Raw genomic sequence first — 15,633 nt, 5'->3', positions numbered from 1 at the left:
CTACTTGGACTTTTTTATCCTGTTCCATTTATTGAATAATCTCTCACTTCAGTAATCTGAGATGTCACCTCTGTCATGTACCCAAGTTTCAAAACTGCATGATCTCTTGCTTGGCTGTTTTATTAGTTAGTCTGTCATTCCCTGGACCTGTACCATACTTCTTAAACTGGATAAAAGGGCACTAATGACCGTCAAAAATATCCCACCCCCTCCCAGAACAATTGGTTGAGGGTTCTCTGAAGAAAACAAGCTCCAACAACAACAAACCATTTCCAAGTGCTGTAGTTTGCAGTATCTTCTGGGAAGAGCCGAGTTTCAATTAGAGCAAGAAGATGAAGAAAATGTTCAGAGATAAAATAATTGAGTTTTTACTGATAAGGCACTATGAATTCTGGAGAATTTAGTGGTAGAGAGTTGGAGGGGAAGAGAAATAGTGGCAGAAGAGTCGATTTGTAGTTAACCTCTGAGGATAAAAACATGGGAGATTAGGAGGAACCTGGTGATTAGGGCTTTTTGTGGTAACCGAAATGAATACGTATAAAAAGGCCACAGAGTTTGTTTCTTGTAGGTGTAACGCAGATTTTGGTGGTGAGGTTTGAGTTGAGGATTAGGGAGGGAAAGGTATCTACTGTTGCCATGAATGCACCTAGCTAATCACCGTCTTAACCCCTTTCTGGGGATAGGCAAATTTACTGTGAGCTCACAAGGGTCCCCCTTGACTTCTGTTGGCAGTTACAGGTAAGGAAACCAGTATAACTAAAGAACACACTTGACTTGCTCCACAGTGCTGGTTTTTTGTCCCTGGATTTTAAAATACTTTAATGTTTTGGAGTTTCATTATGGTTTATCTAGGTCATACTTTTGCTTGGTAGCTTTAATCTTGTGTAGAGGTAATTGGATACCCAGAATCTTAAAGATCAGTACCTTTCATCAGTTTTTAAAATTTCAGTCATTTTCTTTTAAAATATTACCTTTTTCTCGTGTTCTCTCTTTTTGCCTTCTGGAAATTCTGTTTGATATATGTGGTACCTTCTCATTTTATATCTCATAACTGACATGTTCTATACCTTTCAGCCTATGTATTATGCTATGTAATTTCTTAAATTTGTCTTTCAGTTCATTAATTTTTTCTTTAATTCTTACAGGCTTGTTGTTAACTTGGCTGCTGACTTTATTATTTCAATTATATGTTTTATTTGAGGAAGTTTTTTTTTTCTTTTCCAAATCTGTCTCATACTTTTGATGATTTTATCTTTTAATTTTCTCTCTCTTTTTTTAATGTGCTGATTTTTTATTCTGTATCTGATCATTCCAAAATCTTTAGTCTTTATAGACCTGGCTTTTATATTTTGTTTCTCCTTTCTCTGGTTCATATTGAATTTTTTTGGTGATCTCATTGTTCTTGGATCTTTTTTCACCTATGGGAATTCTCAGAGGCCTGGGTCAAAAGTACTTCTTTAGAGAGTGCTTGAGAGAGTATTTGCCAAATACCTAAGGGCACTTCCAATCCAAGACCAATTGAAACCAAATTTTTGCTTTGGGGTATTTGGGGCCCCACAGATAGTGTGAATTCTAGCCACAAACCCATGGATTTGTGGGCTTGTGGTTATAAATTCTCTAGGGGGGGAAACGTGTTTTTACTTCCCTTGTTCTGCTCAAAGCCAAAGCCCAGAAAGGCAAGTATTCTAAGTTTTTGGAGGAAGGGCAGCACCACTGAAGGCACCCTTAAGGATCCTGGCTTCATGGTAGTAGTATCAGTGGGACTTTCCACTATAATCAGGCTCCAAACTTTGTATCCTGTCTTCCTTGGCTAGCAGCCCATTAAAATCCAAGATCCATCCTGGACCCTAGTGGAATAGGGTATGTCCCCAAGGGAAAGTCCTTGCTTCTGAGCTAGTTTAACAGTTCTGATTGAGTTTTCTTATTGTGACTAGACTCCAGAAAATCCCCTTTGTTTCCTAATCTTAGCCATTTGCTGAAAAGTTTTATATTTACTTTCCACCTTGTCTGTAAACATTAATGTGTAAAAAATAACAGTAGCAAAGGCAGTTCGTCATTCCTCTTTGCCATAAATTAAATAGCTGTATGGCTTCACCAAACTCAGCCAGAATTTTATTCTGTTATTATTAGGACAGGTTGTTATTATGTACATTGTGATTACAAACTATTTGAAAAGCAACAAAAACAAAAATAAAATACAAATAATTACAGACAAATACAGAAAACAGTAGCTCCCTAAATGAGGCCCAAATGTCTTGTATTTGAAGTCAGCTTAAGAACATTCAATTCTAAGAAGCAGGGACACCTTGGTTCACAGTAAACTGAAAATATTTACAAATGGAAGGTATCACTCTAAAGGAGGGTAAAAGGAGATTTAGAAGAGGTTAGAGTATAAGCTCAAATTCAAGACAAATGTGAAACAGTTGCTACCCACTGAAATAGCTTTTAGATAATCAGCAACAGCAAAAAGCATTAACATTTATTCATTCAGTACAGACTTGAGAGGTAATCTTCTATGGATACCTGAATGAATATTTTGGGAGATAACAAATTAAATGTTATGTGAGAAACCTTTTCTAGTCTAAGCAGCTTGCCTGTGTCCTCTTATTATCATCTTTATTAAAGATGTCTGTGTTGTTTCCATATAGTAGGCATAATAGTATACTAACAGTATTAAGTGAATAAGAAGAGCATTTTTGGTTTTGGCTGACTTGTAATTTTTACTGTTTACTGTTGTTCCCCAAACTAGTTGTTATTTTACTTCTTTAATTTCATGAATTGTTGCCCTTTGTCCATAAGGTTGGCAACAAATTTGACTTGTTTATCCTTTCATTTGTCAACATTTACTAGGGTAGGCCCTTCACTAGCCACCGGGGTGAATTTCACTGGGACTGGTAGAGAGACAGGCTATGAATGGCCTCTCCCCTCATGGAGCTTGCAAGCTAATAAAGGAGATAGCTATTAAGAATAATTTTAAAAATCACACAAATTATGAAGTTGCAGCTGTGATATAGGTACAGGATAAAAATACAGTACTGTAAGAATTTGAAAAGGATTTACAGAAGTTAAAATAAGAAAGAATGGACCAAATTCTGAACATGTTCTGAACAATTTCTTGTTCTGAACAAGTCTTGAACCAAGTTCAAAATATTTCAAATCTTCATCTTTCTCATTATAAAGATGGATAGTTTGACTTAACCAGTATGCTTTGAGGATATCCTAAGTACTTAATCACTTGATTACCGTAGAGGGAAAAAATGCCACTGGTGAAGATTGCCATTACTCACAGGGAACAAATATTCCTGTGACCTCTATTATATAAGTAAATGTGTTCTTCCCTCTCCCCACAGCATTGAGGATAACTGGCCAGTTTGAAGGGGTGCCTTTGATGTCAGTGTTCTTAGGACATGTTTGGTGGTTTTCCTTTAAAACCCTTATACCCAGAGTGAATTCCAAGTTGGGAGTTCCTTGCAGTGGTGGTGGTGGTGGTAGTTACATTTTAAAAGCTGCTTTTGGAATTGAGTGTTACACTGTTTGATTTAAACATACAACCATAAATAAAGATAGAACCATAAGTGTTCATAACTTTTCTCAGTGGATCCTAAGTCCTCATTTAAGTAAAAGTGCTAGTTTCAGCTTATATCAGAAATCTTAAAACATGCTTTTTGTTTTTATAAACAAAACCAACTACAGTACCTAGTTGAGTTAATTTAAGTTATTCATGTCCTACCTGTTGAAGACTTTCCAAATATTTCCTATTAGTAAGGTCAGGGGAAATGTATACTTTTGTTTTAGTGGATTTTGAAAGCATATTTAAAGTATTTTTGTACATTTGCAAATTGCCAAAATAATTCTGAATGGATTTTGCTTAAATTATTGTCATAATTGAGTAATCTGTGTTCATGGTTGGCTTTGAAAGAGTTTTCTACCCCTTATTTGTAGGATTATTGATGTTATTTTTAACTAATTTGGCAGTCTTTGGCTATACACTTAAAATTTTTAAAAACAAATTTGTGCAAAACTAAAAACAGCTATAATGAAGTTGTTTTTTAGTCACATAGTGGCTGCTCTCAAATGAGGCTGAAACTGTCTGAAGAATGTTCTTGTGCATATGCCAAGAGACTTCTGGAATGGACATATTTTTTAAGAACCAGAACATAAACAACTGTGATCTGTGGCAAGAGATTTAAATGACCTCATGATGACAATGAGAACAAAGCATTTTTAAGTTATCATGGTGTTGTGTTAATTCACTGCAATGTGTTTGTCATTCTACTTAATACAGATTTGGTGTGTTTAAGTGAGAGCCAGGCAAAAAATTTCAGACTGTATTTAACTGAAGATAACTATTTCTTTGTTGTTATAAACAAGCTAAACATCAAAAAATTATATTTTCTGAGAATAATATTTCATTAATTATTCTAGAGCTGTAGGTCTGTTAAGCATGCGTGGGAGCATACACACACACACACACACACACACACACACCCCACTTTGAGATGAAGGCCATTTGTATTTATATCTTAAATTTGATTCATTTTCTGTTGGAGAGTATGTTCCAAACTTGCAGGATCAAACAGTTGGCTTGAAATAAGAATTCTTCCTTTAAGACAAATCAATTAAGTGTTTATTAAGTACTTACTGTGTGTCTAGCACTATGTATAATATCATGGAATACAAAAGAAGGTGACTTTAGCTGCCTTTGGTTTAGTTGGGAGAAAACTCGAAAGTGAAAGATTATATAATCAAGTACCAAGTACCAAATAAAATTACACATAACTTATATGATGCAAATAATGAAATAGTCTTTTTTTTTTTTTCAGAAGTGATTTCTAATCATTGTCTAGAACAGTGGTTCTCAACTAGGAGTGATTTTGTTTCCAAGAGGACATTTGCAATATCTGGAGACATTTTTTTTTTTTTTTTTTTTTTTTTAAGTTTTATGACTGGGGCTGTTGGCATCTAGTGGATAGTGAAGAGATACTGATAAACCCCTTACAATGTACAGGATAATTCCTCACAACAAAGGATTATTTGGTACAAAATAACAACAGTGCTGATATGAGGAACTGTGCTGCAGAATCTACAAATGTCAGTGCTAATGAGTTTTCCAGTTTTGGGAGCTGGCCTCCCATTTTCATGTAGACTTCTGCTGCCTCTGAGACCCTGAGACCCTAAGTCCTTACATAGAAATGAGCATGGAGTATCCATAAGCCCCTGAACACTGTATGCAAGTTTTTCCGGTACTACAGTGTTTCAGGGAGAGATTCTGTATCTTTTATCAAATTCTCAAGGTATCTATGTTCCCAAAAAAGATTAAGACACATCAAAGCAGGGGCGCCTGGGTAGTGGCTCAGTGGGTTAAGCCGCTGCCTTCGGCTCAGGTCATGATCTCAGGGTCTTGGGATCGAGCCCCACATGGGACTTTCTGCTCAGCAGGGAGTCTGCTTCTTCTCCCCTCCCCCCCCCCGCCTACTTGTGGTCTCTCTCTCTCTAAATAAAATCTTTTAAAAAAAAGATACATCAAAGCAGTGTCCTAGTTACCTGAGACAATGATACAGAACTTTCCTTAGCATCATAGTAAGTTTCAAGGATCAAAATTAAACAAAGAATACTTTTTTGGTGAAAAAAAAAATGTTTAAAAATAATAATTTAGTATTTTAGAGTAATAAAATCTTAATGTTTGAGGAAATTATACTAGAATACCTTAAAGATTATTTAAACATCATATTCTTCTAATAATATAGTACTGTGCATGTAGAATTGCACTGAATTGATTGTATGCTAACCCATAGGCATAATATATAAGCCTATTATTTTGTGATTTAAAACCAACTTCTTTTGTCAGGATTTGCTGCTTTCTCCCAGTGATCCCAGTTTACATTTCCTAAATGCTGTATATTTGTTGATTCAAAGATCTGGACATCGTTTTATACTGCTCACATTTCTCTTAAAAACAGTTTAGTAAAGAGAACTGTATTTTTCTCATAAGAAACATCTTTGAATTGAGAGTTGTGTTTCTGATTTAGCATTCAGTAAGTCAGAGATCTTACCAGCAGCGCATCATAAAAACAAATCTACATAACCTTGAGTATGCAGATAATTTAATACTTTTCTAAGTCAGAAATTTGAAGATTAAGTCTTGGCCTAAAAGCCAAGGAAGGGACCTTAGAGAACATCTGTTCCAGCTGTTTCAGGCTGTTCTTTGAGACACAAGACCCAAAGCACTACTTCTAGTTGTTACATATTTGGACTTCTACCAAATATTTTCTTTGAGCGGGGGGAAAAGGTGTATGTGGGTGGGAGGGTTACATTGCTGATCTACACCAAACTCCTTTTGCAGATAAGGAACCTGAGGCCCAAAGCTTTTGACTGTATTCATTCACTTTATTTATTTTTTTAAGATTTTATTTATTTATTTATTCGACAGAAACACAGAAACACAGCAAGAGGGAACACAAGCAGGGGGAGTGGGAGAGGGGGAAGCAGGCTTCCACTGAGAGGGAGCCTGATGTCAGGCTTGTCACAGGAACCTGGGATCATGAACTTAACTGAAGGCAGGCTTAATGACTGAACTACCTAGGCCCATCTATTCATTCACCTTATACATTTCTTTATTCTGGGTCAAATCAGCATTTTAGATGTATCTGGTCATAGTATAGAGGATAACCAGGCAATTACAGTCATGTGGCTTCCTCGCTGCATGTTCTTAGCAAGTTGCTGAATACTCTTTGTCTCAGTATACTCATCAGGAAGAAAAGGAATTGTTATATCCTTAGGATTGCTTTCACCTTAGAATTTAGAGTATTATCTGGGAAGATGATCTGAATTGACCATGTCTCTCTCAAAAAACATTTTGAGGGGCACCTGGGTGGCTCAGTGGGTTAAGCCTCTACCTTTGGCTCAGATCATGATCTCAGGGTCCTGGGATCGCGTTGGGCTCTCTGCTCAGTAGGGATCCTGCTTCCCCCCCTCTCTCTGTCTGCCTCTCTGCCTACTTGTGATCTCTCTATGTCAAATAAATAAATAAAACCTTTTTTTAAAAAAAAACATTTTGAATCATTCCATTAAGTATTATTTTTCTGAAATGAATATTTTGTCATATAAATAGTGAAGCTTCCTCCTCCTCAAACCAAACTGTAATGTCCAAAAAATACTACAAAATAAAACAAACATCTTTATTATCAAAGGTAACAGCACAGTAATCACATTTCCTTTATTTTGGCAGTAGTGAGGGTCTTCAAGGACTGATAGGTCAGCCTCAGGGCTTTTTCTTTCTCACTGTCATCCAGTCCAGTTATTACATAAGCCACCTAGAAACATGAATTAGGAGCTATAGAATATAAGAAATAAGGACCTTTAAAGATGAAATATAAGAACAGATAACGTTGAAAGAGGTAAACCATACAAAGTGGGATCTGACCTTGGTGGTCCTTTTGATCATAAGGATGTATCTTACAGAGTACTTGAGACATGAGAATTCTTTTCTCTGGGGGTGCTTCAACAAGGATTGCCTTATTAATCAATTTTTTTTAGTCACCTGTAGTTTCCAGGGAATGCAGTCTTTTATTTGGGCAACAGAAGCAATTAGAAATAATTATGTTAAAGACCACTTATCTTTTTGCCATCAAAAATGAATTACTAGTCATATACTGAGAAGATTTTGTTCCAGGATTTTTCTTAGAGTCTCAAAGCAATTAAGTATAGAGAAATGAAATTTGAACCTAAATGAAAGACTTTACTTCAGTGGCTTGACTGTATATCAAGTTGTTCAGTTTGTTTATTTATTTTGGTCTGGTTAAGTTTATTTTTTTTTATTAAGAAATAACTTTGATATGATTTGATCCTATATTACTCTGTGGAGTGTTACACAATTTAGTATTGCATTTTATTTTGTTATTTTGGTAAATATATGTAAATTATCTTTTGAGGTAAATTACATTTTTAATGGATAAAGATACAACATTTTAAGTTGAACTCTGTTTTTTCTTAGGTCTGAAAGAAAGTGCAGAAGAGATGGTCAAAAACAAATTGGAAGGAAAAGATAAATTGACCCCTTGGGAACAATTTTTAGAGAAGAAGAAAGAGAAAAAAAGACTAAAGAAGAAACAGAAGGTATCAATGATATTTTAAGCAAATATTTATTGAACAACAACCATGTATCACAAGGTACCAGGTCCTTGGCATCTGTTATCTCATAATGTAACCACTCACTAGAATAGGCCTTGTTATCATCACAACTGTAAGAAAGGAAAGGAAGAACCTAATAGCTTAAGTGTTTTCTGCAAAGTGATGTACTGAGGTAGAAATCCTAATAAAAGCCCAGAGCCACTTTAACTATAGTGCTCTAGTATTTTACCTTTATATACCACCAAATAAGATACATAGTTTAGTTGATACCTGTTCAATTCAATTCAATTCTATTTGTGTTTTTGAGGAAGAAAGATACATACAGAATTTTTTTACTTGAGGATGTATATATTACAGAATTTTTAAGATTTGTTTATTTGAGAGAGAGAGCACAAGCAGGAAGGGCAGAGGGAGAAGAAGAGTCTTAAGCTGCTTCCACATAAGTGCAGAGTCCAGTGCAGGGCTCGATCTCATATCCCTGAGATCACGACCTGAGCCAAAACCGGGAATCACACACTTAACCAGATGTGCCCCCCAGATGCCCCTACATACAGAAATTCTTGACATGAGTGAAATTTTTTTCTCTACATTTCGCAACCTGCATTTTTCATTTTTCTCTATTACCATATGGCTCTATTAACATGTCATTCAATCCCTTTTATTAAGGATATTTCCTCTGCACTAAATATTGTCTTGAAAAACCTGATTTGACTCCCATTGTTTGAGGATAACATCTTTTCCACAGACTCTTTAGAAATAGCAGAGACCACTTAACGATTTTTACCACTAAAAATACTCTTGTCACTGAAATGCAGCATTCTAGCAGTACTGTTATAGCCTTAAGATAGTATCAGTAATCACAGAATTTTTCAGTTTTAGTAATCTTAAATGATTTGTTCTAGTCCAATTCTAATGCTTTATAGTTGTAGAAAAATAACTGATTTATCTCCGGCTACGGAGCTTGTTAGTGACCAAGCTGAGACTGGAATCCAGATCTCTCTTACTCCAGTGTCCTTTCTACTGTACAGTATTATTTCTCTCTGTCCTACAGAAGCTTGTGCTTTTGGTACAGCTTTGACTTTCCAGTGCTTGTAAAGACAGAGGGCTACAAAACTGAATGATGGACTGGAGGGATTTTTTTTTTTTTTATACCCCTCTATTTTAGTCAGTATTTCTGGAAATAGATAATGAAAATGAGGAGGGTAAGAGCCCTGTCCTCATTGATAAGCTGCCTCTCTTCTTCAGGAAACAAACTGAGGGTTGCTGGGGGGTGAGGGAGAAGGGATAGGGTGGCTGGGTTATGGACATTTGGGAGGGTATGTGCTATGGGGAGTGCTGTGAATTGTGTAGGACTAATGATTCACAGAACTGTGCCCCTGAGGCAAATAATACATTATATGTTAATAAAAAAATAAAAACTAAGTAAGCAATAAAATATCTTCTAAATGGGATAATTTCACAAGTTATTAAGCCATCAGTTTATTGTTAAACTTACAAGTGGGTCCTTTTTGGGTCAATAAAGTAGTCACTTGTGTCTGAGACCTTTAGCAACTATTCTTTTTTATTTTTATTTGCTGGGCACTTCGAGCTTATCTTGTGCTTTTACTCTTTCCCTCCATTGGGCTAAGATAACTAATTTTATTACTGCTATTAAAAATATATTTGTTGAAAGCCAGTTTGTTCTAGACTCAGTGCTCTGTGCTGGATTGGTATTAGATTCCAACAGATCCTTCCATCCATAGTTTTCATGTAGAGAAGAGTTTTAAGAATTTCCTTCGTGGTGTTTTTTTTTTTTTAAGATTTTATTTATTTATTTGAGAGAGAATGAGTGAGAGAGAGCATGAGAGAGGAGAAGGTCGGAGGGAGAAGCAGACTCCCCAAGGAGCTGGGAGCCCGATGCGATGCGGGACTCGATCCTAGAAGTCCGGGATCATGACCAGAGCTGAAGGCAGTTGCTCAACCAACTGAGCCACCCAGGCGCCCCCAAGAATTTCCTTCGTGTTAAAAATACTTTTCCCCTTTTCCTCTCTGTGACTTCGGTTTTGAAACTGGGAAATTATTACTAAAGAAATCAGTACATGATTATGGGCCAAAATTGATATAGCTATAGTTTAGATCTAAAAGCAGTTAAAGAAATATGTGGAGGGCGCCTGGGTGGCTCAGTGGGTTAAGCCGCTGCCTTCAGCTCAGGTCATGATCTCAGGGTCCTGGGATCGAGTCCCGCATCAGGCTCTCTGCTCAGCAGGGAGCCTGCTTCCTTCTCTCTCTCTCTCTCTGCCTGCCTCTCTGCCTACTTGTGATCTCTCTCTGTCAAGTAAATAAAAAAAAAAAAATCTTTATTAAAAAAAAAAAAGAAAGAAAGAAATATGTGGATAGATGTGTAGTTAGATATGTAGGGGTTCCATAATCTTCGTTAGAAACATATTATTACTGAATCTGTTGTAAGTTTGGTGAAAAATTTTTAGCTCTTGTTCTTAAAAGGATATTAATATCGGGACATCTATGTGGCACAGTCTGTAAAGCATCTGATTCTGGCTTTGGCTCAGGTCATGATCTCAAGGTCATGAGGTTGAGCCCTCCCATCGGGCTCCTTGCTAAGCGCTGAGTCTGCTTGAGATTTCTTCTTCCCCTCTTGCTTGTTCTCTCTCTCTCTCTCAAATAAATAAATAAATCTTAAAAAAAGGATAGTAATACTAAAATGAATATTCTTTAGGGCTTGGTGGGTCTTCTTCAGCATGCAAGGTGATGTTTAGCAATGTGCACTCTAAATATTTTTATTAAAATGACTTATTTTTTAGATTCCTCGGAATAAAACTCAATCTGGTTAGTCTGATCTTAGTTCATATGTTCTATTTATTTTATAGGCTTGATTTTTAATTTAAATATTCTAATTTAATAGACCATCTGTTCAAATTTAATTAGGAAAAATTTAACCAACAGTTCTTAAAAATAGCCAAAGGGTTTTCAGGGGCAGATTACAGATGAAGCAAGATAATTATTGAAATTGGGTGTCCTTGGGCGCCTGGGTGGCTCAGTGGGTTAAGCCGCTGCCTTCGGATCAGGTCATGATCTCAGGGTCCTGGGATCGAGTCCCGCATCGGGCTCTCTGCTCAGCAGGGAGCCTGCTTCCTCCTCTCTCTCTCTCTGCCTGCCTCCCTGCCTACTTGTGATCTCTCTCTCTGTCAAATAAATAAATAAAATCTTTAAAAAAAAAAAAAGAAAAGAAAGAAAAGAAATTGGGTGTCCTTAACTGCTTTTGTATACATTTTAATTTTCATAATTTAAAAAATCACTTTCTTGAACCAGCAAATAAATTGTTTTAAATACTAATTTAAATGATAACCTACCATATACTTCAAACTATTGATAGTCACTGCAGTTTCTCAGTTTTGTGAGAGAAAAGACCACCTACTTTTGCTGTCAGCCACATAAAAGTGTTCTTCTCTTTTGAATGTCTTTATCATTTCATTTTTGCCCCTCTAGCACTACCTATTTTGAACTAGTATTACTGATATATGTGTCTGGTTTATGTGTCTAGCTTTTGTTTAGAGATTATAAAGTTTTTAAAGACAGAAACTGTATATTGAACTATTTGATTTAAAAGAAATGATAGGATTTTCCTTCATGGTCTTTGTAATAAACTATATATATTCTTATATTCAACTTTAAGGCTCTTGCTGAAGAGGCCAGTGAAGATGAACTTCCCTCTGACGTTGATTTGAATGACCCATACTTTGCCGAAGAAATGACAAAAATAGGTAAGCCAGCCCATATTTGAGTTTTTAATTGGAGTTTTTTTTTAAAAGGTGATATGGGTAGAAACAGTATAAACTGCCATTCTCTTAAAACTCCTAGAATTTGTGTAGCTCTTTTAGTGGATTCTAAGCAGTCTGTCCAATGGGGTATAAACATCTCTCAGCTTAGGAAGGGTCAGCATGCCCCTGTACAAACAAGGAGAAATTTTATTAGGAAGCTTTTGGTGATGTGATTGAGGATTGATTAATTAATGGTTTACCAGGGATTCCTTTCTCAGAAATACCCTTACGGAAGGATTGATGAGAGAAAGGATGAAAGAAAAAGGAAGTCAGCTTCTTGTGTGTTTTCACTGCTTTTTTATGATGCATCTATTCTAGGTCTTTGCAAAGGCTATGAAAAAGTGAATGTAAAATAAATTTATGTTCGTGTGGATGTGTGTATAAATTTCAATTTTTACATGGTGTTAGATGATGTGTAAAAGCTTTTCTGCTCAAATATACAAAAACATCTATGTTCCATTTTATCCATTTTACGTTTGTCCTGCTTCATTATTGCAGAAGAAAGCCAACTTCCTCATTTTTCCTTGGTTCCTTGAACTATCTGGCATTCGGTTTCCTATATCCAAGGAGCTTTGTTTCCATTGTGTATGCACTTATCATTCTTTCCTGAATTTTTTCATTCTTACCTTTTTGGTATGTGTAAATGTGTGTGGTAAGGTTCAGGCCATATTTAGACCTAAGTCAGTGCAGAGACTACTGGAAGCATTTTCCATTTGTTCTCATGCATTTTGCCTTTCCCCGATCTAAATACCACACACATGAACTCCAAAAGACTTGCTCCTGGAGCAACTCCAAGCTGCCATTGTAAAGAGAAGGATTTTATGAAATTTCCCTGCTTTTGTCCCTTGTGACTAGTGGGCCAGAATAGTTCTCAACAGGAAAGTCAAAATTGCTCAAAATTATTTCCTGGTTGTTACAGCCTTTTAGCACTGACATTTTATTGATGAAAAGGAGATCAAGATGAATAAAGTCTATTATAGGATGTCAAATTCTTAGGCATTGGAAAGGGAAATGGAAACTTAGCATATTCTGCTTTTTATCATACCTGAGCGGTCATTTCTAGAAGATGATGGATTTTAGCCTTATCCTCTGATTTCAGGAAACCAAATTTATAATGGAGAAATGCGAAGCATTATAGTTTCCTTGTTCTCATTCCAAAGTGCTTCATTTGGCATGTACAATCTGGTCAGATTGTAGAACTCAGGGTAAGATTCAATGAGTAAGTTAAAAATGTTTTGATGGCTTGGGGTGGTTTGTTTCCTGGAATCAGCACATTTAAATTGTGAATAAGCTTCCTCAAAAGGCAGTAGCAGAAGTTCCAAAGGAAGGTATAGATAAAATTTGTTTGCTTTCAATATACTTTTGATTTCAGAGTATATCCTAGGAGTAATTATTTATATCTGGGCTGAAGTTGTTTCTTTAAAGGAAAAAGGCTGAGAATTTTTTTTACATAAGATTTAGGGCCAAAAAATAGTATCTTGCCGTGTTTATTTATTCATACAAATAGTAAGTATTACCTACCTGGTGCTGGACACTCTGCTAGGCTAAAGATAGAGCAGTAATAATACAAGGAAGGTTATGTTTCTTGAGAAGTCTATGGTATTAGGGAAGACATGCTAAATAGGTAAACAAATAATATTATGAGAATATGGTCAGTGTTTTAAAGAAGTTAGGGCAATATAGAGAATATAACTGAGATGAAGGAGTGTAGCATACTTTAGACATAGGGTAGGCAAAGAAGACTTTTCTGAAGTGATGACATTTGGCTAAGCCCTGTAGAATGAGTCCTGCATACAGAACGTCGCACACAAGAGATAAGTGGTAGAAAGGCTGCGAGGAGAGAAGGAATTATGGTGTTGGAGAAATTGAAGGACCCCGATGTGGCTGGAGCATGGTTAGAGGAGTTAGGTATGAGGCGAGACTGGAGCACAGGATCAACCCTGCAAGGTCTTGTGTCATGGCAACACATTTGGATTTTACTCTCCTGACAGTGGGAAGCCACTGAAGGGTCTTTAAAGCAAGAACATGACAAGATCTGGTGTGTATTCTGGTTCCCGTGAAGATCACAAATTGGGGTGCCTGGGTTAAGCCTCTGCCTTCGGCTCAGGTCATGATCTCAGGGTCCTGGGATTGAGCCCCACATCGGGCTCTCTGCTCAGTAGGGAGCCTGCTTCTCCCTCTCTCTCTGCCTGCCTCTCTGCCTACTTGTGATCTCTCTCTTTCTGTGTCAAATAAATTAAAAAATGAAATCTTTAAAAAAAAAAAAAAAAGAGCACAGATTAAAGCATTGGTGAGAACTGGGAGAACAGGCTTTGCAAGAGATGATGGTTGGTTTAGATAGCATGCCAGTAATGGAATTGGAAGGAGAAAAGTAAATGGAATTTTAGATATATTTTGGATGTAGACTTACTGACTTTCTTGAATAAGGAAATAATTTAACATAACTCTAGATTTTTGGTGTGAGCCTCTGCAGGAAGAGGCTCACATTTACTGAGTTAGGAAGGAATGTAGGAACAATAGGTTTGGGTGGGAAGTAAGGTCAGTAGGTCCTTTTGGGTATAATCACTTTGAGATGTTGGAGATACTAGGTTACATTTATAAAGGAGTCTGGGTGATCAGCTGAGAAGTCCATGCAGTTATAAACTTGGGAATAAATTAGTAGCCTATAAATAGCATTTCAAACCATGGAACTGTAGGTGAAAAGCATTGGTAAGGGAGGAGAATGCAAGATTGGGCTCTGAGGTCGGGTAAAGCCTACACAAGGTAGTATTACTCTTTCATACTGGTGAAGGTACTATGGGGGGATGGACACTGAAGAAACTGAGAAGGAGCAGCTGCGGAATAGGAAGGAAAGCATTAGAGTTTGGAAGAGTATACAGTTCAAGTCCCATGGTTGAGCAGGACAGAGACATTTTAAGCCAGATGGACTTGGATACGTTTATAACACCTTTGCCCTTGGCAGTCCTATGGAGCTAAACTTAACATACTCTTCAAACTATGGAGGAATTGAGTTCATTAATTAATGCCAGACCTGATGTTTGGCTTGAGTTAGGAGCCAGTGTGAGTACTAGAAATCTTTTCTCATTTTTCCTTCTATTTTTTACCCCTACACTATAAACTTGCTATAGTTTTTTTGTTGGTTTTTTCTCAACTGCAAACTTGATATCAAATGAGAGTTTCAAAAATATAATGTACTTCTAGAATTAATTAAAAGTTACTTTTTTCTTAGAAATGAAATACAGCTGACCCTTGAACAACATGGGTATGAACTGCACTGTGAACGGTGAATCCACTTTTACATGGTTTTTTATGATAAATGCAGTACAGTACTGTAAATGTATCTAATATTTTCTTAATAATGTTTTTCTTTTCTCTAGCTTATTTTAAAAATAGAGTACATAATACAAATATATAAAATATGTATGAATCGACTCTTTATATTATTAAGGCTTCAGGTCAACTGTAGGCTATTACTAGTTATGTTTTGGAGAAGTCAAAAGATACATGTGGATTTTTAACTGTGTGGGGGGTGTCAGTGCCCCTAACTTCTGTGTTGTTCAAGGGTCAGCTGTATTGGAAAAATTTGTTTATTGCTGTCTAATCACATAAACTCTTTAATAAAGATTTTGTTTTTGAAGAAGTAGGAATAAAATAAAGTATATGTAAATCTACCCTGTTAAAATATATC

General features: G+C 36.3%; 1 protein-coding gene across 2 annotated transcripts in view; it reads left to right on the top strand.

Moving 5' to 3' along the window:
- The window catches only part of ESF1 (ESF1 nucleolar pre-rRNA processing protein homolog), a 62,483-nt gene that overhangs the window by 38,000 nt on the left and 8,850 nt on the right, over positions 1-15,633 (top strand). For both annotated transcript variants that reach the window (XM_044263467.1, XM_044263468.1), the window contains exons 10-11: positions 7,994-8,115; positions 11,801-11,888. In XM_044263467.1, the coding sequence (XP_044119402.1) occupies positions 7,994-8,115; positions 11,801-11,888 (210 nt within the window). The remainder of the gene's footprint in view (positions 1-7,993; positions 8,116-11,800; positions 11,889-15,633) is intronic.

This window comes from Neovison vison, chromosome 8 (assembly GCF_020171115.1).
Source record: "Neovison vison isolate M4711 chromosome 8, ASM_NN_V1, whole genome shotgun sequence".
NCBI lineage: Eukaryota > Metazoa > Chordata > Mammalia > Carnivora > Mustelidae > Neogale > Neogale vison.
This window is presented reverse-complemented; position numbering and strand designations above follow the sequence as displayed.